This window comes from Glandiceps talaboti, chromosome 12 (assembly GCF_964340395.1).
Source record: "Glandiceps talaboti chromosome 12, keGlaTala1.1, whole genome shotgun sequence".
Taxonomy (NCBI): Eukaryota; Metazoa; Hemichordata; class Enteropneusta; family Spengelidae; genus Glandiceps; species Glandiceps talaboti.
In genome coordinates this window covers 1,800,644-1,826,763 of record NC_135560.1, presented here as the reverse complement: position 1 = coordinate 1,826,763, position 26,120 = coordinate 1,800,644, and the positions used below count along the sequence as shown (strand labels likewise).

Below are 26,120 nucleotides of genomic sequence, written 5' to 3'. Positions count from 1 at the left end.
GAGGGGACCTGCTGATTTAAAACGAGGCTCTCGCACATGCGCAGCGCTGTTCCGGAATATCGCAATGGCGGAAACGTCGGAAATGAAGGTTAGTCTGTTATTTTGCCTTTAAACTTTCATCACAGTGTTCATCAACAAAAATTATATGGACATCTACATAGTTCCAACTATGCCATTTTAGAACACACGTTTGTTAAACCTTTTAATACAATATCTTTGGATGACTTGCCTGCTTGTGAGACTGATTCGATTGATTAAAATACGGCTCGTTTTGTGTTATCCTTTCCTTCTCTCTAATCTTGCCGCAAGATGAAAGAAATATAGTCCGAATGGAGCACAATAACCAGCCAATCTAGCTTGATGTGGGTACCCGATAGATTCTTTTTTGGACAGTGGTATTATATGTAATGCTATGCTCTCGCCCAGTGTTCACATGTTCTCACCATGTAGTACAAGAAAGTAAAGGCAGTGTTTGTTATGTATAGTGTACAATGTGTACATTGTATTATGAATCATGTAACGTTCGTGAATCCAAGGGAACTCTGCTAGTTGAGGTTTGACAAGTTAACATCATATTCAGAATAATCATAGAGTTGGAGATTAGGAACAATATCTAATGTTGACGTCAATTTCAGTGCCAGAAAATTGTGACGACCAATGTATATCCATGTAGGAATTTAACTTTTTGGACAAATTATTCTTGGAGCAAAATGCAGGAAAATTCTAAACTTTAAAGAGCAAAATGCAAGTAAATTTTGAATTTTAGGAGCAAATACTCCTAAACTTTGAAAGTTATGAGCAAAGTAACTAAAAAACTTAACATTAGCGAACACTGCAATCAGGTTTACAACTTACAAGTTGGAATTTTATGAAGCATACAATGAATACAAAATGTGTGTACTTTGATTTTCATCAACATTGAATGCCTCAATCTGCATGTTAATGTTATCCATATAATGCTCTGTACATGTATAATAGTACCTGATGAATAACTAATCAGTGCAGTTGAATAATAAACATACTAATTAGAGTAAATAAAAAAGTTCCTCAATCATATTCATTGTCAATATAGTCACTGCTCATTTATATGATGTACAAATCAGTGTGCCTCTAAGCTAATTTGACGTGCCACTTATGCACACAATTTCTAGTGATGCACCAACTTTTGGTGTTCCCCTATTGCTTAATACTATGTGGAGACTTGCAAGAAATGCCAGTTTTAGCACAACTGAATAGTGCTATAGGAACCACAGTGTCTGTCTGTCTGTCTCTCTGACTGTCTGTCTGTGTGTAAACAACTTAAATTCAAAAACTGCTGAACCAATTGTCATGATATTTGGTGGGTCTATTACCTTGGATGTCTAGTTGGGAAATTGTTCAAATCAATGCAATTGTTCAAATCAATGATCTTGCCACTGTGGTGTGTGATTTAGGTCAAGAAATGTGATATTTCGTAAAAAAAAAAAAATTTAAACTCACAAACTACTTGGCAGATTGGTCTGAAATTTGGTGGCAATGTTGTGAGGGGTGTGTAGATTAAGATTTGTTCATGCCTTGATGATTCCATCAGTAATATGCAAATCAAGGCAAGAAATGTGTCTTTTTGGTCAAAAATCTGTAAATCCAAAAGTACGTGGCTCATTTAGCTGAAATTTCACAGGAATGTTTCTGGGGATGTACAGATCAAGGGATATTAATTATATAGTGATCCCATTAGCAATATGCAAGTTAGGGCTAAAAAACATGATGTTTTGGTGAAATGTTATGTATCATTTCAATAAATAATAAACTATGTTTTATGCAAAAAAGCTATTTTCATACAATCACCAATCTGGCCAAGTGTTGTTGTGATATATGTGTACAATGAATATACCTAGTAATGTTGATGGGCCTTGACAAATAAAACAAAACATTAGAAAGGTACAGTTATAGTCTTGTTTTAGAGTTATTACACAATATTGTAGTTGAACATACAATGTATACATAGCAATAAATTATTTTCAGAAGATTCACCTGATCAATGCTGAAGCAGCATAGGTGAAAGAGCAATCAATGCAGGATATAAATCTAGTTCTTGGAACTTTGATTGCAGGTTCATGACAATGACTATTCATCATAGGACTGGCAGTGTATGAAATTAAGGGAAAATGTAGTGAAAGCTGTCCTCATGGGAAAGTGCTGGTCCTTATACTTTAAACTTCCACCCTACAAAGGTCAAACAATTTTGTACTTTAGCATCCACCCACATTGAGTGGCACTGCCACTGACCTATCGGTAACCAGGAAGAAATAAGCCTTTAAAGGGGGGAGGGGTGGGGGGCATGATAATGCAGGGTTCTCCACAGGATTTGTTGATAGGATAGTGTTCATTTATCTCTTAACATAAATTAGCATAAATTGACATAACAAAATAATTAGTATTCATGACTAACTTAATGATAAAATCAAAGTAAATCATAATAACAAACAAACAGTACATATGACCAAAGGAAATTTAAAGGCCAGTTTATTACTCCAAAATATTACGACCAGTAAGAAACTTATAACTTTAGATTTTCATTTTTTTCAACAACTGTTTTTGATTATTTTTCTTAGGAAAGCTGAATTATTTCAAACTAAATGTCCACAGACAGAGTAGATTTTCGAAACACTAAAAGTTTGTGTATAGCTACATGCAGGCATCATGTCTGTTCGAAATCTTGAGCTTTTCTATAATTTACTATGGAGAACTCCAAAAACTTGTGATAGTTTGTGATGTTATGGCCACCATATTGGAAAATCCATGCTTTCATCACAGTTGTATGATGTGCCGCTGTATGATGTCAAACTACAAACTAAAAGTGCTTTCAGAGTAAAATTTGAACATGAAACTGATAATCAGAGATAACAAGTGTTGAGAGATTTATAAATACATTTATGTACATATATCTTTGCAGCATATGGTGATGAGCTTTCGTGTGTCTGAACTACAAGTCTTACTTGGATTTGCTGGGAAAAATAAAAGTGGACGTAAACATGAACTCCAAGCAAGAGCCTTACAATTACTTAAAAGTGGTTGCAGTACACCAGTACAAATCAAAATAAAAGACCTGTACAGAAGACGATTTCCACGAAAGTTGCACATTGTCAATCCAACACCATCATCAATGCCTGTATCGAATTCTCAGTATTCTTCAACCAGCAGTTTATCTCGCAGTTTTGGTATATCATCTACACCAGGTCATGCTATCCTTGGAAACAGTTCATCTATACCTCAAACAAGTACACTGCCAGTACATCCTGATGTCAAACTTAAACATTTACCATTTTACGATGTTTTAGATGAATTGATCAAACCAACAAGTCTGGGTAAGAAGTTTTATTTGTACATGTATTTAAGGTACACAGGGAAGAATCGCCTCGAATAATTCCGACATAATCCGACACAGCACGAAGTGTTTGGGACTTTGAAATTTATTTGCACATGTCAAATTGTCTGTTCATCCCACCACGGCCACAGTCAAAAAGGAGGAACAGATAGTCCAATGTTCCTGATCCTTTACCAAAATATACACAAGAATTGTCATTCTCGACAAAAAAATCTTATTTACCGCACAAATTTAAAATTCCTACGATGTCACAACTCATGCACTATCGTAGCGATTCGTTATGGAGAGACCTACTTCCGCATTCCACTCCATTATCATGGCGCCACCCGTAACCTCTCATGAATATTTATTAAAATACATCATCTTCGGCTTCGTTCGGCGAGACGTTCGGACTAATCCTTTGACCCAACTTTACGTGTTAGCGGGAAGTACCTGGATGGTAATGTAGTTCTATGGTAATTCTTCAGACTCTGACCTATCGATGTTTGGTACTCGTTTTTCAATCGGGTCATTCGTTACAGATTTACATGATTTCACCTGGGACTTGAAAATGACAACGTTTGGACTCAAAAATGGACTATTTTCACGGTTTTTACTTAGAATTAATTGGAAATTCACCTATCAAACATAGATAGAGTATGTTGTTTTGAATGTGTCTAGGTCACAGTTCAGGGTGTACGCCAAATACATTTACAGGAAACGCTCGCCGAAATTTTCACCGATTTTTTTTTCCAAAAGCTTGACCAAACTTGACGTTTTTGTAAAAAAAATTGCTTCCACCAAGCGATTATTTTTTCAGACATCGATTCACTAGGTATTTTTAGTCGTCGGGCGGACGGGGACTTATAGATTGGGTTCCGTTCATCCATCCGTACGTCCAGAGCCGTTTCTTGGAGATGCCAGGACCGATTTTTTTCAAACTTGGTACAGGGGCAACATACAATGGCATACATATGCACGGAGTCCCCTTCCCCCTCTTTCTACTATGATAATAGGGAGACTTATTTCCAAAATCGGACAACTCAAGAGATTCCTCTAGTCTTCAAGACAACATATAGTCCCAACATCAAAACTAAAAGACGCGTTAACAAAACATTGGCAACTGCTAGAAAATAATGTAACCTTGAACAAACTCTAAACGCCATTCATAGCACAGAAAAGAAACAAAAAATCTTAAAGACATACTTGTAACAACTAAACTGAAGTCCTCTGCCTCTAAAAGCCAGGCTGAAAAAAGTAAGGCTGATCATAATTTACTCAAAATACTTGCATCTCTGCTTGATGAACAAAATTGAATTTTAAGCCAAACAAAAGCGGGAACACTGTCTCATTAGACAGAACAGCGACTGATGAAGGACCCCAACAGCCGGTCCGAAACATCTTAAAAGAAGGGTCAACTAAGTATCGGCCCGGGAACGTATTGCCAATGTCATACACATATTTAACATTGATGGTGTTCAGAGTCCTCTTCCCCTTTTTCTACATATTTAACATCGACGATGTTCGGAGTCCCCTTCCCCTCTTTCTACGATTTGCATTTTCAGTGTGGCATACCACGGCATAAAATTGTCAATTTCAAAATCAAACATGCATTGAAATATTCTTTATTTACTAAATTAGTTTCCTAAATGTAATCTGTGTGTGATAGAACAGCATTTTTTTACTCTCTGTACATGTATTACCCTGTATGAAAACCAAATAGAAAATTATGGCAACAAAAGTAGGTGTTAATCATAGGTGTAAAAAAAATCGGGATATCTCAAAGAAGGAAAGAAAAAAAAAGTTGCCAGCATAGGCGAAGGAGAAAAAAAATAATTCACAGGCAAGCAGGTGGGAAAAAAATAATGACTCTCCACCAATCTTCCAAGCGCCCCCCCCCCCCCCCCCCAAGATATCAAATGGTCCACCCCTTAAGTATATAAACATTTGTCTCCCAAGAAGTCCAGTGAGGGTCATCCCTCAGGGGTTCAGTGTTAATGCAGGAGAAACCTGCATTGTTCGGTAGAGTCAAACTGACACTCTTCTTACTTACAGCATGGTAAATTTAATTGAACCCTGAATGGGGTTCGAACCCCGACCACAGTGGTAAGAGGCAAGTGGTTTAACCGCTCGGCCACAGACAACCCTAAGTTGGATAAACAAATACCATTTAAATGTCTTACCCCAAGGTCAGCTTTCGTTTCAAATCATGACCTTTGACTTTTATCTCCATATTCAAGGTCAAATACTAAATAGCAAATTGGTCAATAAATTATGAAGTTTTATATCTCGAGACACCATTCAGATTTGCACAATAACTTTGCTATAAAACACACAAGTTGTGGACTATGTCTTTGGTTGAAGGCTTGTCTAAATAGTCATTAGTGATGGATTTTCAGAAAACTTGGGTAATGTGTCTTCATTTGTTCTTTGTTATTTATAATGTGCTTGTTCATTTGTATTTATGTTATTTGAAGTACCCAGAGGAAGCTCAAAATTCCAGGAGACATACTATACATTCCACCTGAGTCCACTGCAGGTTAATCAAATTCAGTCATCAAGGGATATGAGACAGTCTGCAAGAATTGAATACCCTGTCCAGGTTCAATTAAGGTGAGTATAGCCTCCATCAATATCAATAATTTCTACTTGTGGTTTGATTAAACTGTGGTTCAGTAGTGCTGTAGTCAACATGAAGTGTCTGTCAGTCTCTATATGCATATGTATGTATGTATGTATGTGTGTGTGTATGTATGTATGTATGTATGTATGTATGTATGTATGTGTGTGTGTATGTATGTATGTGTGTGTATGTATGTATGTGTGTATGTATGTATGTGTGTATGTATGTATGTATGTATGTATGTATGTATGTATGTATGTGTGTGTGTATGTATGTGTGTATGTGTGTGTGTATGTATGTATGTGTGTATGTATGTATGTATGTATGTATGTATGTATGTATGTATGTATGTATGTATGTATGTATGTCAATCTGATTAAAATCCGATGTGGTGAAAGCGGCTAGATGTCCTTATTTACCTCTATTCATCGTGTTGTGACATTTGTTTTGTTCGGAGTGATCGTTGCCTTCCCACATCTGAACCTGTGTAATCTACAATCCCATTGAACGTGGACAATATTGTAAGGATTTCTCAACCAATCAGCACGCTTCTTTCAAAAATCATTTAGAGATACAGTTGCCACATCCGACGCATGTAGTGAAGCCTTTAGTAGGCACCCAGCCGGGCCGTAATCACTCTTTGTATCAGCATGCAGTATTCGATCTTGAAGTAGACTTTCGACTTGAAGGAAATGACACCGTGTGTGTATGAGTGTAGATCCAGCAAGCGAGTCAACTACTTATTTTATTATACATGTTTTTTGTGAAGGGCCGTGTCATTTTAAAACTGACGCACGACAAACGTAATTCCTTGGGGGTGGGGAGTTAAGATTTTCGTTTTTGCGTGCGTCAAAATCACTACAGGGATATTTAATTCATACTAAGATGGAATCAAAAGAGGCAATGTTATTTTACTACTCTTGAAAATGACAGTCAGAAACTTTGCCGACATACACGGAGTGAGATGCATGTTGTTCTGAAATAACCGTATGGCCAAGTAACCCAGCTGACCAGGGAGTGATGTACAATTAATGAATGACAAAAGCAACCACATGAATGCTACGAAAACATCTGTTTTACCTGAATTCAAGAGACTTTTTTTTCCGTTTGTTCGGTCATCACAACTATAAATGATGGTACATGACGAACGCACGTGTCAACCAATTTCGTGCGACTAGGATGATACTAGTATTAAGCGTACAACCCAGCCAAGTCATTACTGATTACACTTAATGTAGACATTACCTCATTTACTTGTACAACAACTCTCGGTTTTTAAAACGTCCTATATAGCTTTACGTTTTAGGATTACCTAATGCCAAATTCTAGACGGGTAGCTGTTTAGACACGATGCGATTCATCGTACACAAATATAATACGGCACTCCACTACGTATACGTAGGTAACGTCATGTGATCTTGTCTGTAGGTACGTGCACATGATCAGAGCCGATCGTTCAATCGTAGTCGCAACTTTTAAAGGACGTACCTTCATGATAATTGATTTGAATAGACTATGTGGGGAGGACGTTGCCAAAATCCACCTACGCGAAGGTTCTAAGTTAGGCCATGTTGGGGAATAACGTGAAACTAATACGAATGTAAATCCGGAAATTATCGATGAGATGTCACATGTTTGACTGACGTGAAGTGACCTCTAAACTTGGACTAAATTGTCGTAGATATCGTGGTATTGCGAACGTTTATTTCGGCAGTAGCAACAAGTTGCTCGTTCAACTGATTCAATCCTTCTATTAACGTGAAAATGAAAAGTTCGGTCGCCTGAAATAATTATTCAGCAATATTTAGTAATTCCAAACGGATTTGTAGATGTTTGTAGATGATAGTTGAAACATGTATGTCAAAGGCGTGGCCGACTCGTCAACGTTGTGGTGCGACGTCACAGTCAAAATCAACTTGTATATATAAATTACGGAAACGTGCGAATATATAGACTAGACAGAAACAACTTGAAGGCTAAAAAGCATGAGAACTGGTAAATACAATTTCTCGTTGAAACTATGTTTTGCAGAGACAGTTAAATGTTTTACAATTTGAATTGCAATGTTGCTACCCAGTGAAAATGGTTACTTCATCCGATCTAATCGTTGGAATGGCCTTTAATGGGAAGTGGTGTCCTGCTGTTTGCAAAACATCCTGTCAAGTTTTATGAATAACGCTCGTCCTGATTGGCTATTCAAAAGCGCGAGATTCAAACGGGATTGTAGATTACACAGGTTCAGATGTGGGAAGGCGGCGATCACTCCGAACAAAACAAATGTCACAACACGATGAATAGAGGTAAATAAGGACATCTAGCCACTTTCACCACATCGGATTTTAATCAGATTGGTATGTATGTATGTATGTATGTATGTATGTATTTATCATGGTGATCCCATCAGTGATAGGCAAATTCATTATAACAACATGACTTCTTGATAAAAAATCTTGAATTCCAAAACTATCAGGCAGGGTGGGCTGAAATTAATTAAATTGACAAAATGTTGTTGAAATAGCGTTGAGGAGACCTAGTTTGGGGTTTGGTCATTTATACCAAGTGCAGTAACCACACGGAAGTCAGACCTGTGATTTTAAGCTTCTAACAATTTTTGTTTTAAAGATCTACACTGAATTCGAAGAATACTTTTATTGTAAGATTGTAACTGTGTTTGTGTTACTGTAATTATTTTAGTGTGTATATGTATTTTAATGTGCCCTTTATATTTTGGTGAAGTGAAAGGAAAATTTCCGTAAATGGACAATAAAGTTCTATTCTATTCTATTCTATTCTATTCTATTCTATTCTATTCTATTCTTTTCAAAGTGAAAAATTCTCATACAGTGGCAGGGTGTCCCCCCTCCCATACCCACTCCCTGTGGTTACTTTGTGCCTGCAATAGTTTTCCATCTATATTACTATTTAACTGGCTATACTATAAATTTTCTACATCCTTGATGTAAATAAATATTTAAGAAAACATGATCCCATATTCACCTAACAACAGAACCATGCATATAACAACAACCAAATGGTTGTATATATATTGACAACTTGGTTAGGCAGTTATCTAAAAAAAAATCAAAACAAGTCTACCTAACAACAATACTATGCACATAGCAACAGCCATGTTTATTTAATACAAAGATAACAACAGGGATTAGTAGGTAAGTGAATAAATATTTTTAAAATGTATGCAAATATTTCCCAATCTACAAGACCATGCCCATAGCAACCACCAATTGATGGTTTTATTGCAAAGATGAAAACTGGGAAGGGGCCCTGGGAGGCAAATGAATAAAGATTCCAAAATGTATGCAAATATACCTAACAACAACACCATGGCCATAGCAACAGCCAAATGATGGCAGATATCACAAGATAACAGGGCGGGATAGGCAACCAAATAAACATAAACAAAAAATCTGTACAACTTTGCTACAATGCCACTGGCACTATTTTTGAATATCACCGACACTTGTAGTATTGTATTTGTTGCCACCAATTTCTTTTAAATCATGCCACCATTGTCACATGTAAAACTTTTGAGAGGGTTGTTTTCTATGAAGAGCTGTTCAGTAAGAATGTAATTAAAAATGTTAACCAGTTATGCTGTAACACCATTAGCACTATTCTTTCTGATTGCCATACATGTATTTGATGTAAAATCCACCAACGAGACAAAGAAGTATATCACTCCCTTTATTGTTGGGCCCTTCCTGACAGTTTCTTTATATTTGACCTTTAACCTTTACCTGCTTTCAAAATTGCAAAATAAATTCTACTTATTATATATTAGTCACACAGAATGAAATATTTAGGGGAGAGGAAACTTGTCTCTTCCATGAGGATTTGTTACTGTATTACAGTAGTATTAAAACACAGTGAACAAAAAGTTCTTGAACTAAGATTGTCAGAAATGAAGGGGCATGTAATGGTTTAATACTGTCACTTTGGGTATAGCAGTAAAGTGTTGTCCTCTCCCTCAACATAGCCAGATCCTTTTCATATTTAGATGGGGAGGGAGGGGAGAGACATTCTCTCTGTTAACAAAACCAGAAAAATAAATTGAATTCTTTATTCTTCTGATAGGTTCTGTTTGGCAGAGACAAGTTGTGAGCAAGACGATCACTATCCACCAAGCCTCTGTGTTAAGGTCAATGGTAAAATGTGTCCATTACCTGTAAGTCATCTATTTATTTCACTTCTTGATCACCATTTATGTTATTTTGTGTCCCAGACACAATACATTCAATGAGACCCACTTCAATTTTCATTTTGAGTCCCAGACACAATACATTCAATGAGACCCACTTCAATTTTCATTTTGTGTCCCAGACACAATACATTCAATGAGACCCACTTTAATTTGCATTTTGAGTCCCAGACACAATACATTCAATGAGACCCACTTCAATTTTCATTTTGAGTCCCTGGTACTCGTCACTATCTACGCTCAATGAAGTAGATAATCGTGGGCAGGGGTTAAAGATTGTAATGGTCTGAATCCTCTGACTGCAGTAATTTCCTGGTAGACTTGGAATATGTAGTTTTAAATCATGCTAGTCTGTCGAACCAGTTAATATTTATATATAATCTCTCAGTATTCCAAATGAGTGGTACATCATCGAGGACGAATGATTCCCCTCATGTCGGCCATGACATAGGGGAATCATGAGTCTGAGATGATGTCGCACGAATGAGAAATACCGAGAGATTATTTATTATATACATAGACCCACTATTTTGTTCTATTATGATGACAATTTTAAACTAAAATATTCTGAAACTTACGGTGAATGTGCATCAATGTTATGAAGTAATGGGGCTACAGCGCTCAGCTGTTCATTCAGTTTTCAGAATGTAGATGCCATTGCGACAGCTGCCATGGCTACTACTACTAACGTATATGTTGAGATTTGTAAAATTACACCACAGACTTTCACTTCAGGTAGGGAACATTTTGCAAAAGACAGGACGTTTGTCAAGAGCACTGATTAATTCTTTGACAAAATATAGACACTTTCATTGGAAAAAATGAAACATATTGAGAGACTGGCTAATGGACGGGTGCCTACACCGGTTATGCATAGAACTCGGCTCAGAGTCATACGATAAAACATCAACACTGGCAAGTTATAATGTCGAAAATATTGTGAAATGTTCAAAAAACACATTGTCAAAAGTCGTTCAAAAATTCTATCAATATATGAATTTAACGGACAGCAATTTCGCAACTGTTCGAATTGTGCAACTATCACAACTGGAAGTTTTTACCACTACTGAACCTCAGCTGTAGGCATCGCCCGGTAGGCAAGTGAGTAAACATTTAAAAAATGTATGCAAATATCCCAAGCAACCATGACCATGCCCATAGTAGCAGCTGAACGGTCACATATTTCACAAAGATAACAGGGATTAATAGACAATTGAATGAACATTCAAAAATGTATGTAAATTTTCCTAGCAACAAGACCACGCCCATAGCAACCAAATAATCATGTGTATTGCGAAGGTAACAACAGGAATTGAAAGACAAATGAACAAACATTCAAAAAATGTATGCAAATGTGCCTAGCAATAAGACCATGCCCATAGCAACAGCCAAAGAATCACATATATTGCGAAGATATCGGGGATTAATAGACAATTGAATAAATATTCAAAACAATATGTAAATTTGCCTAGCAACAAGACCACGCCAAAAGCAGCAGCCAAATGATCACGTATAATGCAAAGATAATATCGGGAATTCATACACATGTGAACAAAAACATTCAAAAATGTATGCAAACATATCTAGCAACATGACCACGCCCATAGCAACAGCCAAATGGTCGCGTATATCGCAAAGATAGCAATATGGTTGGATAGACAACTGGATTCAGCAAATGAACACCTATTGTTAGCATGGACTAACATATGGATAAACATTTTTAAAAAGTGTACAGTTGTGCCACAGCGCCATTGGCGGTATTTTTACGATGTTGATGTTGATGTATTTGTTCACTGCTTACACTGATAATGATGATGATGGTCGATGTTCGGCAATCCATGAATAGCAAGGAAACTATATTTTCAAACAACATCGTAACTGTTCAGGTTGATGATGTTTACAAATAATTCAAAGTAGTTCCGACCATGTTACTATAGTGTGATGTCAAAGTATAGTAAGATGAAATGTATGGATTTGACGTGACACCCTGGGAATATGAGGGTCTATGGATATAATAAAGGTGTGAAAACCTATATTAGATTTCTAGTAACAACCACTGGAGAGCTAGACAAAGTATTATCAGGACAAAGGCTTAAACACAACTCTGGTATTTAAAGGGAATTATGGCTAATGTATGCATATGTTGGAAATTCAAACTGCCATAAGGAGCACCGACTTTGAGCTCATTCTTCGTCCCATTTTGCATTGAAAAAGTTTTACATGGCTCTTATATTTCATATATACTGTTTGTAAATATATAGTGATTGCAACTGAGTACAAATAACTGACATTAACTAAGTTTGGTAGTCAATATAGTCATGTACATGTAGCAGATTTATGATCGAACTGAGGCTAAATTTGTTTCAAACTCGTCTAGTAAAATTCTTTGTCAGTCACTTTTGCACAGAGCAGTCGTGTTTTCATCTTGTCCGAGTACCTAAAACTATGATAGTATACATTCCATAGTACTATGATTCAGTACAGTGTTTTCATCTTGTCCTAGTAAGTACCTAAAACTGTGATGGTGTGTTTATGGTGCTTTGCAAATGGTATGCACTTACAACTGCTCAAATTGTTAGTTTTGTGCTGCTGCCAGGAGACTTTCATGGATGAAGCACATCACTTCAATTACTGTAGTAAAATAAAATACCAACTACATATATGTACCATATGATATGGACCATATCAATATTATTAAATTTAGAAATGAACAGCATCCAAATAAGAGCCTGTATTGTTGTATACTGTTATGTACATTTATGATTTTGATGAAATAATGTTGTTGTTTCCAGGGCTTTCTACCTCAAACTAAAGCTGGACAAGAACCTAAAAGACCAAGTAGGGCAGTGAATATCACAACATTGTCAAGACTGTCACCAACAGTGCCAAACCACATCTATGTGTCATGGGCATCAGAATATGGCAGGGTAGGAATTGAAACACTAGCAGATTGGATTGAAATTTGAAGGGATGCATCTGGGGATGTGTTGGTGAAGAAATATTAAGCATATAATGATCTCATGAGTGATATACAAATTAGGTGTAAAAAAATGTGAATTTTGATCGAAAACTTAAATCTCAGAAAGTATGTGGGTAAACATTTCTAAAAACTGCAGTTGTGCTACAATGCCATTGGCACTATTTTTTTTAAGGGACATGATGACCGAACAATTCTGATAATTGATGTTTTACTGGAATAGCTTAATTTTGATGATCTACCCTGTAGGTCAAGGTAAAGAATAATTGACATTTTACTATGTTACAATGGCTAGCAGATACAGAAGACACATATACATGTATTTGTTTACAATCACTTTTTCTCCATATCTATATATACATAGAGTTATGCAATAGCAGTAAGGCTGGTAAAACAACTCACATCAGAGTGTCTCTTACAAAGATTACGAAGCAAAGGAATACGCAATGCTGATCATTCCAGGGCAATGAGTGAGTATTTAATAATAATTGTGGTTATTAGTGCAATTGAACTTACGTTCAGTAGTGCTATATGCATGCTAAAGTATCTTGTGTATAGTGTGTGTGTGTGTGTGTGTGTGTGTGTGTGTGTGCAACTTAAAGTAAAAAACTGCTGGACTGATTGCCTTGGTATTTGGTGGGGACATTACTTTTGGTATCCAGTTGGGAAATTGTTCAAAGCTAAATGATCGGATCACAAGTGTGTGATTTGGGTATTAAAATGTATGATTCTTGGTAAAAAAACTTCAATTCCAAACAAGTGGGCAGATCGGTCTGAAATTTGGTGGGAACTGTCTATGGGTGTTTAGGTTAAGAATTGTATTCTCAACATGATCCCATCCGTGATATGCAAAAAGTAGGTAACAATCTTAATTTTGGTCAAAAACTTATGTCTTGAAAACTGCACAGTAAATGGGACTGAAAATTTGGTGTGGCTGTTTCTGCATGTGTTATTCTGCGTGTATTTTAGACATTTGACAAAATTGGCAACAACAACCATGACCATGCCCTTAGCAACAGTGAAATGATGATGTATATCACAAAGATAACAGGAATGTGTAGGCACATGAGTAGATATTCACAAAGATGCATGCAAATATGCCTAGCAACAAGACTACACCCTTAGCAACAGCTAATCGATGTATATTGCAAGGATGAATCCTAGGATAGGTAGGCAAGTGAATACAGTTTCTCAAATTGTAAACAAATCTAAATGGCAACAAGACCACCCCCACAGCAACAGTGCTACAACTTTCAACTTTACATTCAGTATTAGTTTCGTGCAAGTACATGTAGCTATGCATGAATTTTAATGAAAATTTGTAGTTATATACATACACTGATTTGTTCTTGTCTAAAACTTCTTGATTCTAAATCCTTTTCCTTTCCATTCCTTTGACAGTCAAAGAGAAGTTGGTGCAAGATCCAGATAGTGAAATAGCAACAACAAATCTTAGAGTTTCTTTATTGTGTCCACTTGGTAAGATGAGGATATGCCTTCCATGCAGGTCACTTACATGTACACATGTCCAGTGTTTTGATGCATCCTTGTATCTCCAAATGAATGAGAAGTAAGTGAGTGGGGGTGGGGGTTACATTGTACACAAACACAAATACACATACACATATGATACAAAAATTTGGGGGTAACTCAAATATATGAAATACCTGACAACCATGATTATGGCTGTTACAATGGAAGGTTGAAATGTATACATACTAACACATATATTTAATATTTACTATGATTATGGCTGTTACGATAGAAGGTTGAAATGTGCACATACTAACACATATACTTAGTATTTACTATGATTATGGCTGTTGCGATGGCCTTCATCCATCCATTCTTAATATGTTATATCTCAGACATATGTATGTATAGATGTTAATTTGTTTTTTGATTGACCGAATGGTGGCCATATTTATTGTTAAAAATGAATATTTAATAATTTACTGCATAACTCAAAAACTAATAAACAGACACTTCATTCAAGTGTCTACCCCATATTATCAGATGCAAGCTATCTGTCTTGACCTTGACTGTCAGGGTCAGTTATCAAAATCAAGCCAATTCCTACCTATCAGACATATTGTAGTATTTACATATTGTCAATTTCTTGTAGATCATGTTTACAAGTAATATTGAAGTAAAGAACTATACACAAGCATTATTGTGGTGCTCATATCACTTTATCTGAATGGGGGCCATACTTGTCATTAAAAATTATTATTTACAGCATAACTCAAAAGCTGTAATACATAAATCAAAGTATGAATTGGTAAGTTTAAATGTGGTGGGGGGGGGGACTATGTCTTCAATGAAGACATGTTTATGAGACACTTCAGACCTATCTATCTGTCAATGGCATCAAAATTAACCTCTGTTTGAGGTTGCTTGGAGAAACTTTGTAGCACAGTTTTGCATCACACCAGTTGGGGCTATGTCTGAGACTCTCTGTCTTCTATGAAGGCTTACAATATGTCAAATAAGACCATGTACAGTAGAAGTCTATTGAGAGGCATAGATATCAAACCATACACATAATTTAAAGTCTGACAGTACTTAAATACAATCTTCAATACCTGAACGGAAGTACAAAATGTACACTTGGTAAACAACTGCTCCTGAATTTTAGTTGGTTAAGAAATAAAGAAAAAATATTTGAAGTTCCCTTTTCAGACGATCAGAAATTTCATGGCCACACTGATTTTCTACTTAGCCCCCTCCCCTTATCATAAATTGTACTTGTTCCCTTAGTGCATTTTTTATATACAACAGCTTAGTTGTCTCTCTATCCACTCTTAGATTCAAAGTAAAATACACTATATGGATATTATCATTGGATCTAAACCTCATTATGTTATCTTTGTGTTTTAGGAAACCAACATGGATATGTCCAGTGTGTGACAAGAAAGCACCATTTGACAGTCTAGTAATAGATGGGTGATTATTTTATAATTTTCTATCAAAAGGATAAAAACGATAAAAGAACATTTGGTGTCCACCATCTTGTTTCAAGAAAATTTACAATCTTTAATTTTTCTAGAGAGTTAACACATTAATTGTGCAAATAACTCATTAATATTTATAGAGTGTTTACCAAAACATATTTAGTTACAACCATTACCCTAAAGAATATGTACACCAAATTTTCTTCAATCGAGCTAGTCGTTAGAGAGAGAGAGAGAGAGAGAGAGAGAGAGAGAGAGAGAGAGAGAGAGAGAGAGAGAGAGAGAGAGAGAGAGAGAGAGAGAGAGAGAGAGAGAGAGAGAGAGAGAGAGAGAGGGAGGGAGGGAGGGAGGGAGGGAGGGAGGGAGGGAGGGAGGGAGGGAGGGAGGGGGGGGGGGGAAGGGAGGGAGCGAGCGAGCAACATGTAGTTTTGATAACATTTTGATCTCTATTTCAATATTTGTTGGTGACCTCCAGATTTTTTTCTTGATGTTACCTGAAAATGCATTGGGAATTTTCTTTAACAAAGTAACAGAAAAGGTTTATTTCCGAGGCACATTTCAAATTAAACAGATACATGGTAGTACATGTAGCATATGAGTTAATCTCAGTACTTTGTACTCTGACAGGTTGTTTACAGAAATACTTCATACGTCACCGCTGTCTGACGACATTCAGTTTGCTCAAGATGGGTCTTGGGCACCATTACAACAACGTAGAGTAACAGCAGTCCTTGGAAGGCCAATGGACAACCAGAAATCTTACATCATCTCACAAGGTATGTATTCAATTTGTAAATATTTAGGAAAGTGATTGCAGGACAGGTGAGCAATGTTTGGGTAAAAAATATGATTTTTAACACAACTGAACTAATGAAGTTCAGTAGTGCTGTGGGCGTGGTGCGGTGTCTGTCCATCTGTCTGTCTGTCTGTCTGTCTGTCTGTCTGTCTGTGTGAGAATGACATAAACTCAAAAACCACCAAACTGATTGCCTTGGTATTTGGTGGAGACATTACTTGTCTTGTCTAAATGGGAAATTGTTCAAAGTGAAATGATCACATCACAGATGTGTGATTTAGGTCAAAAAATCTAAAAGCTTAAACTCAAAACCTACTAAACAGATCGTTTTAAAATTAGCTGAACATCGACCATCATCTGTGTAAACAGTGAACAAATACAGCTCTTTTGGACACATCACCTTTCGTACAGCCACTGATATATGTAAACATGCTAACATTACAACATCGTAAAAACCTCCATTTGTGTTACATTTGTAGTTGGGCAACTACTGATAGAAATTTTGAATGACTTTTGACAATGTGATTTTGAAAATTTCACCATGTTTTCGATGTTTTAACTTGCGAAATAACAACGTGCGAAATGCCAAATACCGAATGCAAACAATACAAGCGAACAAAAGAGTGTGTGTGCACTCTATTAGCCCGATATTTTGCCTAAAATCAAGCTCACATGTGCGAACGGTACGTGAAAATGATACATTGTTACTGAAATAGAATGACATAAAATGAAACCAAAATGTTTCTCAGTTTGATCGATGTACGTTCTGGGTTGCTACATTCCTTAGTAAAATCACAATTTCATACAACTTTTTGTGCGCACCACAAGTGTTTTCTGTCGAGTAGTTGTGTCGTTGACATACCTATACCTAGTATGCAGTAATGTAGATAATAGCCGGTTACCTACTGGTCACAACGCCCAGCTATAACTTATAAACAGTTTAGTTGTGGGACCGGCTTAGGAAAGTACTAAAACCTGACGATCATTGATAAAAATTCTAAGGTCGGAAAATTAATTATGAGTTGCCCAGAAGTACTAATAGCAAGTAAAATACCCAAAGTGTAAAAAAAAAAGAAAAGAAATAAATTCATAATTATTTGGAAAACATTTGACGATTACGCAGTAAAACAAGACTGGCCACGCTATCGCTAGCGAAAGCCTTCGAACTTCAAATTCTTAAAACATCTGAGAAAAATGAAGAGAGGAAGCAAAATGTGGCACTGACAGACAAGGTAGTAACGTACAGAACATGTACAGGAGGCGAGGCACACTATGTGGTGCAAACTGGACAATGATTGTGCGTGTCACGTATAAGGCATCAGATGTAATACATGTAGCTAACCAATTATTCTTGGAATGCAGCCTTTCTTGTAACAAGTATTGGAAATTGTCAGAAACCTGAGGATTTTATGACTGAATATGTTTCGATCAAGAATTCCCATACTTTCAGTTAAATTTTCTGATGACCCCGAAGCAAGACATTTTTGAAACATTAAATGCGACATTTGATACTGATAAACGAGTGATATAATTCATGAACAAATCTAACGTTGGCAACTCTTTTATTTCTGTAATGATCATCAAATTTCAAGGACAACTGTCTATGTTGTACACATAGATCATACATCACTGCCTAGTCTAGTTCCTATACCTGTCGACTGTTCTCTACGATCTCTAGCTCTGTGCATGTTGTGGAGATGAACGTAACACGAACTAAGAAGACTACAAGTACAATCATGGAGGCATTATAAATATTTGTTTCATTTAAATTTGAAAGTTGAAAAATCATATTAAATTCTTTCCAGATTTCTCAAAAATCGTTTCCATATGTTTTGGCACTATTCAGCAATAATCCTTGTCATGTAAATGACATTGACTGACATCGTAGTCAAACATACGCACGGAGACAGAGCGGAGACCAAACAAGAGTCCGTACTCACCCCATCACGACGTATGCATGTTTGCGTTTGTTTTGAAATAGCTGGGGTGGTACTCGTACACATCGGGATAACTCGGAGAAGCACATGTTTGTGATTTTATTGACTGTTTTCTGAGATGGGACATTGGGTTTGGAAATACAAGTTTAATCAATCATAAAACAGCCATAACAGATACTTTCAAAGAATTAGAACACGGAAGGAAAATAACGGGAACATCAATGACATTTCTACCAAACTCAAGATCGCACGTAGCTAGCTACCTAGTATACATTAAGTATGTAAGTGCAAAGCTTAGTCCGCTCTGACCCGTGCGATACTTGTGAAGTTAATTTTGAAGTTTTCCCAATTATGTTGGTAAAACACGAAATACATGTACATGTAATCTGTAATCTGTAAAAAATTCTCACCTATCTAACGATTTTGGTGTGGTAATGATGGACCAAATGCCAACGCTAGTGTACATGTGCAACTGTAATCTAGTACCTTGTACAAATGATACAAGTAAGTAAGTTTGTTCGTACCCAAGAATATCAGTTTACAATTTCAATTATACAAATTGTCACTGTGTAATAGCATTTGGATCGTGTTAGAACAGGTCCCTCAATATGATTTTTCGGGTTATAATTTGTATGTATAAGTTTATAGAAATAGGTGTTTCACCCAGACTGGGTGTCTGGCCTTGTACGTACGCACCGGAAAAAAACATAGCAGAAACACTGCCACTTGAAAAAAATATAACAAGGGACTCTTCGGATTAGGCAAGAACTACATGTAACCAATATGTGTGAACAGCCACTAATATGTTGATAAACTACCTGGGTCGGATTTACCAAATACTCCTCCCAGATAAACAAACGTATTCCGTTGCACATGCGCAAACCTACTTCCGTAGCGTGGGCACATAGCCTGGTTGCACCTTGGGCTTTAATCACACAATGACATTGTCATGTCAGCATGTCCATACCAAAAACTTGTACATCCTAGCATTGGTACATTTCAAGATAAAATATAATCATGGGGATTTAATATGTCTTATTTAATTTTCATTCTAGGGGATAGAAAATCTGACCATATGAAGCACAAGAAGAATATCACAGTGGTTGATTTAACTCTGGATAGTTCTGATGATGATGACGACAGCACCTTATCAATGCTTGCAGCCAAAAAAAGAAGTGTTTCCCCACCAATTATCACAATAGATAGTCCATCACATTCGATGTCAGGATCATTGACAATTTCATCCTCTGCCTCAAGTGCTATCTCCACCTCATCCCCATCCTCTTCGTTGACAAAGTCATCCTCACCCCACTCCAGCTGTCATACAATTTCATCACCATCACCGTCTCCAAATTTACCAATTATTCATCACAGCGCATCACCCCTGAATTTGTCATCTTCAGTGGCCAGTAGGATGCCAGCTTTTTTAGCACACGCCCCATCATACCCACCTCCTATTCCCCCCTTATCTAGTGAGGATCTACCCACAGAGGAAGAATTTGAAGAGTTTCTTGGTTGGCTTGGTGACAGACGCTACCGCCCTGATTATCCCCAAACTTTATTTAATCCAGAAGATCTTATCTAAGTGGATTCAATAAGTAAACTTAACTTTAACTTGGGCAGTAACATACCACTAGTGAACTTTCAAAACCAAACCACAACTTTGCAATGTATATTTTGGCATCCAGTTGTGATGCCCAACACAAACCATCCCTACAGTGTATATGTATACGTATTTGTCTTTGTCTTTTCTAGTGAACAATTCAAAAAGAGATTTGTTACATGAAAATGTTCAGTTGACAGCTGAATGTTGTCTAGATACACTGCAGAATGGTGAATAATGTTGACATTACAGAAAGCAATTGAGAATGTAGTCCAGTTGTTAGTTAATAAGATGTCCATTCTGTAGGAGGGGATGGACTATTGCCAGCTTGATGTTGAATTTGTAAAGTACAGTTGTCATGTACAGTTTTCAAGTGTAAGGAGTTCAGAGAAAACTTGTAAATAGGTTATTTATGATATTACTTTGTTTGAAAATTATTTTATTAGCACAACTGAACTGATAAGGTTCAATAGTGCTGTAGGCATGGCAAAGTGTCTGTCTGTCTGTCTGATTGTGTGTGGATGACTTAAACTCAAAAACCACCAATCCAATTGCCTTGGTATTTGGTGGGGTCATTACTTTTGGTGTCCAGTTGGGAAATTGGCAAAATGATCGCAGCACAGTGTCATTTTTGGTCAAAAAACTTAATAGCAAAAACTACCAGGCAAATTGCTCTGAAATTTGGTGGGGTGTGTATATTAAGATTTTTTCATGACATCATGATTCCATCAGTAATATGCAAATTAGGGCTAGAAATGTGGCTTTTTGGTCAAAAATCTGTAATTCCAAAACTACTGAGCAGATTTGGCTGAAATTTAATGAGGATGCATCTAGGGGTGTTAGGTAAAGAAATATTAAGCATATAATGATGTCGTCTGCTATATGCAAATTAGGTATTAAAATGTGAATTTTGGTAAAAAAATTACATCTTAAATGTACTTCGTCAACGAGACTGAAACTTGAGATGTTTCTTAGAAGTGTTATTCTGCAGATTTTGTTCAAAACATTTTGACACATTTGGCCCTAGCAACCATGACCACGCCCTTAGCAACAACCAAATGCCAGTGTATTTTGCTAAATAATATTGTCTGGTAGGAGAGAAAAATTCAGAAAATGTATGCAAATATCCTTTGCAACCAGGACCACGCCTATAGCAACAACCAAACAATTGTGCATATCACAAACAGGGATTCTTAGACAAGTGAGCAAACATTCACAGAGTGTATGCAAATTTGCCTAGCAACAATACCACGTTCATAGCAACAGCCAAATGATCGCATATATTGCAAAGATAACAACAGGAGTTAATAGACAAATGAACATTCAAAAAATGCATGCAAATTTGTCTAGCAATGTGACCACACCCATAGCAACAGCCAAATAGTTGCGTGTATTGCAAAGATAACAACAGGGCTGGATAGGCACCTGGATAATCATTCAGCAACCATGGGCGTGGTCTTGTTGCTAGGCATATTTACATATTTTTTGAATATTTATTAACTTGCCTATCTATGGGTGTGGTCTTGTTGCTAGGCAAATTTGCATACATTTTTTGAATGTTTATTCACTTGTTTATTAATCCCTGTTGTATTTTGCAGTAGACATAATATAGCTGTTGCTATGAGCGTGGGCTTGTTGCTAGGCATATTGCATGCATTGGTTTTGTTGCTAGGCAGATTAACATATTTTTTTTAATGCTTTCTTGAGTTGCCTACCTGCCTGTGGGTTTGAATATGTAAGGCATATGTAAGTCACTTAATTTTGTGGCCTTGACCTGTACCTGACAGCTATAATTGTGATAGAAAAGCAAATTTTGCGTATCTCCAAAAGATACATATAAACATCATTCAAGTGTCTACCCTCATATTATCAATGACGAGCTTTCTGATGAGACATTGATACACATTTTCAAGGTGAAATGACCAAACGTTTTCCTTCTATGTTAAAACAAGAAGTTGTGGAATACACAAAGACTCCATTTAAATATCTATACCCAAAGGCCAGTTTTCTTTTGTAAAGGGGTTTTATGTTATGCTTATGTCTGTCTGTCAGTCTGTGAACGCAATATCTCAAAGACTACAGCATCGATTCTAATTGAACTTGCTACACATCTTCCATATGATAATGACAGTAACGATTAGATTTTGGTGAACATCCATCCAATGAACATTAATTAGTCATTTGCACAATTAATGGTTTGTACTAATTAGGCCATATCTTTGAGTTGCATACAATTCAATTTTGAAGTGTGTGTGTGTGTGTGTGTGTATGTGTGTAAACAACTTAAAGTCAAAAACTGCCAGACTGATTGGCTTGGTATTTGATGGGGTCATTACTTAGGGCGTTTAGATAATAAATTGTTCAAATAAAAATGATTGCATCACAAATGTGCGTTTAGGATCAACAATGTGATTTTTTGGTAAAAAAAACTTAAACTTCAAAACTGGGCAGATTGGCCTGAAATTTGGTGGGAATGTTCTTGGGGTGTTAGGTTAAAGAATTTTTCATGACATGATGATCCCATCAGTAATATGCAAAGTAGGTCTAAAATTGTGTCTTTTTTGTCAAAAGTCTGTAATTCCCAAAATTACTGAGCAGATTGGGACTGAGTCTTGGTATTGTATTCTTGATATGATGATCTCATCAATGATGTGGAAATTAAGGCTAAAAGAGTGTCTTTTGGGTTAAAAAATCTATCATTCCAAAACTACTGAGCAGATTTTACTGAAATTTGGTGGGAGTGTTCTTAGGGGTGTTTAGTTTAAGGTTTTGTCCATGATGTGATGATCCCATAAGTGATAATGCATATTACAAGGATAACAACAGTAAGTGAATAAAGAATTTAAAAAATTATGTTAATATGCCAAGCAACAAGACCATGCCCATAGCAACATCCAAGTACAGTTATGCTACAACACCATTTGTGCTATTTTAATTTTAATGCTTAATTTGCATGATTAATAATTTTCGGTAATTAGGTTATATTGTAAGAGTGAAACGTCATATTTCAGATAATTTAGTACATGTATTTATTGATAAAGAAGTGCATGTGTCATTTAAAGCTTGATATAACTTATTGGCTAAATGGTTAATTTGCATAATTAATGTTTTAATAATTAGGCATTATGTTATTAGAGAGCCGTCATTATTTATGATGGGGGGGGGGGGGGGGTTCACTCAAAACGGGGTGGGGGGTACTCAAAATTTTTGCTAACACTGAAGTATAGAACACACATATATACACATAATTATGCAAGTGATTTATTAACACAGTGTTTTTTCTTTTAGAATTTTTCAGTGCATATTGCGTATACATAACCCCTATGAAAATGCATACACGTGCACATTCGATATATACATGTATTTTTTGTGAAGCCAGTACAGTAGACCATAACAATCTGTAACACAAATTGATGAAACTGTTACTAGTACATTGAGTTCTGTTACATGAAACAATTAAATCATTAATTTATAAAAAGTATTAAGGATTAACCTGGTTAAAGAAATAAACAGCTGAAGCCACACAGGAGGGCAAAGTCTGACCAAATAGGATCAACTCATCTAGAATATCAGTGTTCATTATACATGTATGTCAGTCAGTGAAAGCATACCAGATACTGGGATGATATGGTAACTTGGTGAGCTGAAAATAAATCTCTGACAGTAGTCCTTGAAATTCAAAAAGGGGAAACCCCCTCCAGTACTTGCCTCCCATAAACTTTGATTCAACTTGTACCGCCTAATTTATAATTTTACTAGCTACCTTGGGAATAAGCTGTACTCATTGTTTCCTCTTCCCTTTGAAATATGTATGTATGTATGTATGTATGTGTGTGTGTGTGTATGTGTGTGTGTATGTGTGTGTGTATGTGTGTGTGTGTATGTGTGTGTGTGTGTATGTATGTCTCAGTGGAACACTCAACCTCAATTTGTGTAATGTTTGTAGAAAGCCATTAGCAGTTATGACTAAAATGGTGGGGGGGGGGGGTTACATAGTAAAAATTGTGTGTCAAGGGCAGGGGGAGGGGAGGTTACTGAAATATTTGGGATTTTCAAAGCAATTCCTCTGACCCCCCAACCCCCCACCTAGTCATAAATAAAGACGACTCTCTACCTATGGAAGCTTCATAAAGTTTAACGTAATTAATTTTCCAATTAAGGGGTACATCATGTATGATAGCTATATTAAACTCAGAATTTTGTATTCCAACAATGTGGGTAGGCCCAAAAATCCATGGTTTTGCCCTTACGAGAGGCATTCAGTTTAAATCTGGTTATACCTTGACCTTTGACTTTGATCTCCATAATCAAGGTCAAATAGCAAATTGGTCAATAAATTATGAAGTTTTGTATCTGGAGACACCTTTCAGATTTGCACAACAACTTTGCCATATAACACACACCTGTTGGTATCTATGTCTTCAATTGAAGACTTGTCAGGTTTTGGTAAAAATACAATAAACAGTCATTTGCATAAAGAATGTTTTTTGTCTAAATTAGGCAATATCTTAAGAATGCATTTCATAATGTAAACTCAGAAACCACCAAAAAGATGCTGCTGAAGTTTGATAGGAGGTTCATAGTGAGCGAGTCAAGATTAGGGGCATAGTTGAAGACACAAGGGCACAACTATTTTCATCATGACTTTACCCATAGTACCAGGAAAATGGGAGTCTATTACAAAGATAACAAGAATGGTAGGTAGTCAAATGAACAAAACATTTTGGACCTTTACATAATATGTACGTATAGCAACAAGGGCCATACCCACATTAACAGGCAAATGACTCGGCCCATTTAAAAAATGATGGATAAATGTGTGAACAAATATTCAATAAGTGGGCAAATATGCCTAGCAACAAATATGTGCATAGCAACAACCAAACAAACAAACAAATGCCATTTATTTCAAAGGTAGCGACATCAATGGGTAAATAAGCATTGTGATAAACACAAACATGCTTTGCAAACATTGGCATACTCGGACAAACAACTGTATCTTGTACTGGATACAATCAACCCATGTTGGCTAAGTGATGTCCCATTTCTTAAACTTCCTCAAAATGCTTACAGAGGATGCAGTTGTGGTTCAACAACATTGGCACAGTTTTCATTATTGATGTAATAAAGTTAGAAACATAGGCTAAGCTAGTTCCTGCAGTTAAATAGCCAAGGAAAGAACCTTATTGTAATTGTTTATTTGACAATATGGTTCAAATATAGCCAGGTTTCACTTGACACATGAACATTTTGCTTTATATTTTGAATGAATTGTTTTATCTCAAACTTGTTGTATACTTACATTTGAGGAATAAAGGTAAATATCAACAAATTGTATTCCTGCCTCAGTAGCAGATATGAGTTGACATTTTTACCTTCTGTAAGGAAGGTTATATATTATAGATGAAAAGTGTGTGTCTGTCTGTCTGTCTGTCTGTCTGTCTGTCTGTCTGTCTGTCTGTGTCATTGTTTTCTCAAAAAATGCTGGCTCAATTCAAACGAAATTTGGTACACATTCTTTAGGGTAATGGCTAGAACTGATTAGGTTTTCAGCAATTTACATAAAGAATTGTTTTCTTTAATATTAGACTATATCTTAAGAATGTACATTTCAAATTCAGTATAATTTGGTACATACATTGATGATAACAAAGTATGTATCATAAAG

At 36.3% G+C, this 26,120-nt stretch overlaps 1 protein-coding gene across 1 annotated transcript; it reads left to right on the top strand.

Annotated features, from left to right (window-relative positions):
• Positions 1-56: 56 nt before the first annotated feature.
• LOC144443290 (E3 SUMO-protein ligase PIAS2-like) lies at positions 57-23,611 on the top strand. Its single transcript, XM_078132727.1, has 10 exons — positions 57-88; positions 2,936-3,347; positions 5,824-5,959; positions 10,062-10,152; positions 12,978-13,112; positions 13,527-13,632; positions 14,564-14,732; positions 16,043-16,108; positions 16,744-16,892; positions 19,905-23,611. Exons 1-10 carry the CDS (start codon positions 65-67, stop codon positions 20,432-20,434), a joined length of 1,818 nt encoding a protein of 605 aa, XP_077988853.1. The 5' UTR covers positions 57-64; the 3' UTR covers positions 20,435-23,611.
• Positions 23,612-26,120: the final 2,509 nt, after the last annotated feature.

Bases quoted from the DNA above. Each gene is read 5' to 3' on its own strand.
- LOC144443290 (XM_078132727.1), top strand. From the start codon at position 65: ATGGCGGAAACGTCGGAAATGAAG. The intron at 14,733-16,042 runs GTAAGTGAGTGG...TTTGTGTTTTAG, and splicing joins TATCTCCAAATGAATGAGAA to GAAACCAACATGGATATGTC. The intron at 16,109-16,743 runs GTGATTATTTTA...GTACTCTGACAG, and splicing joins GACAGTCTAGTAATAGATGG to GTTGTTTACAGAAATACTTC.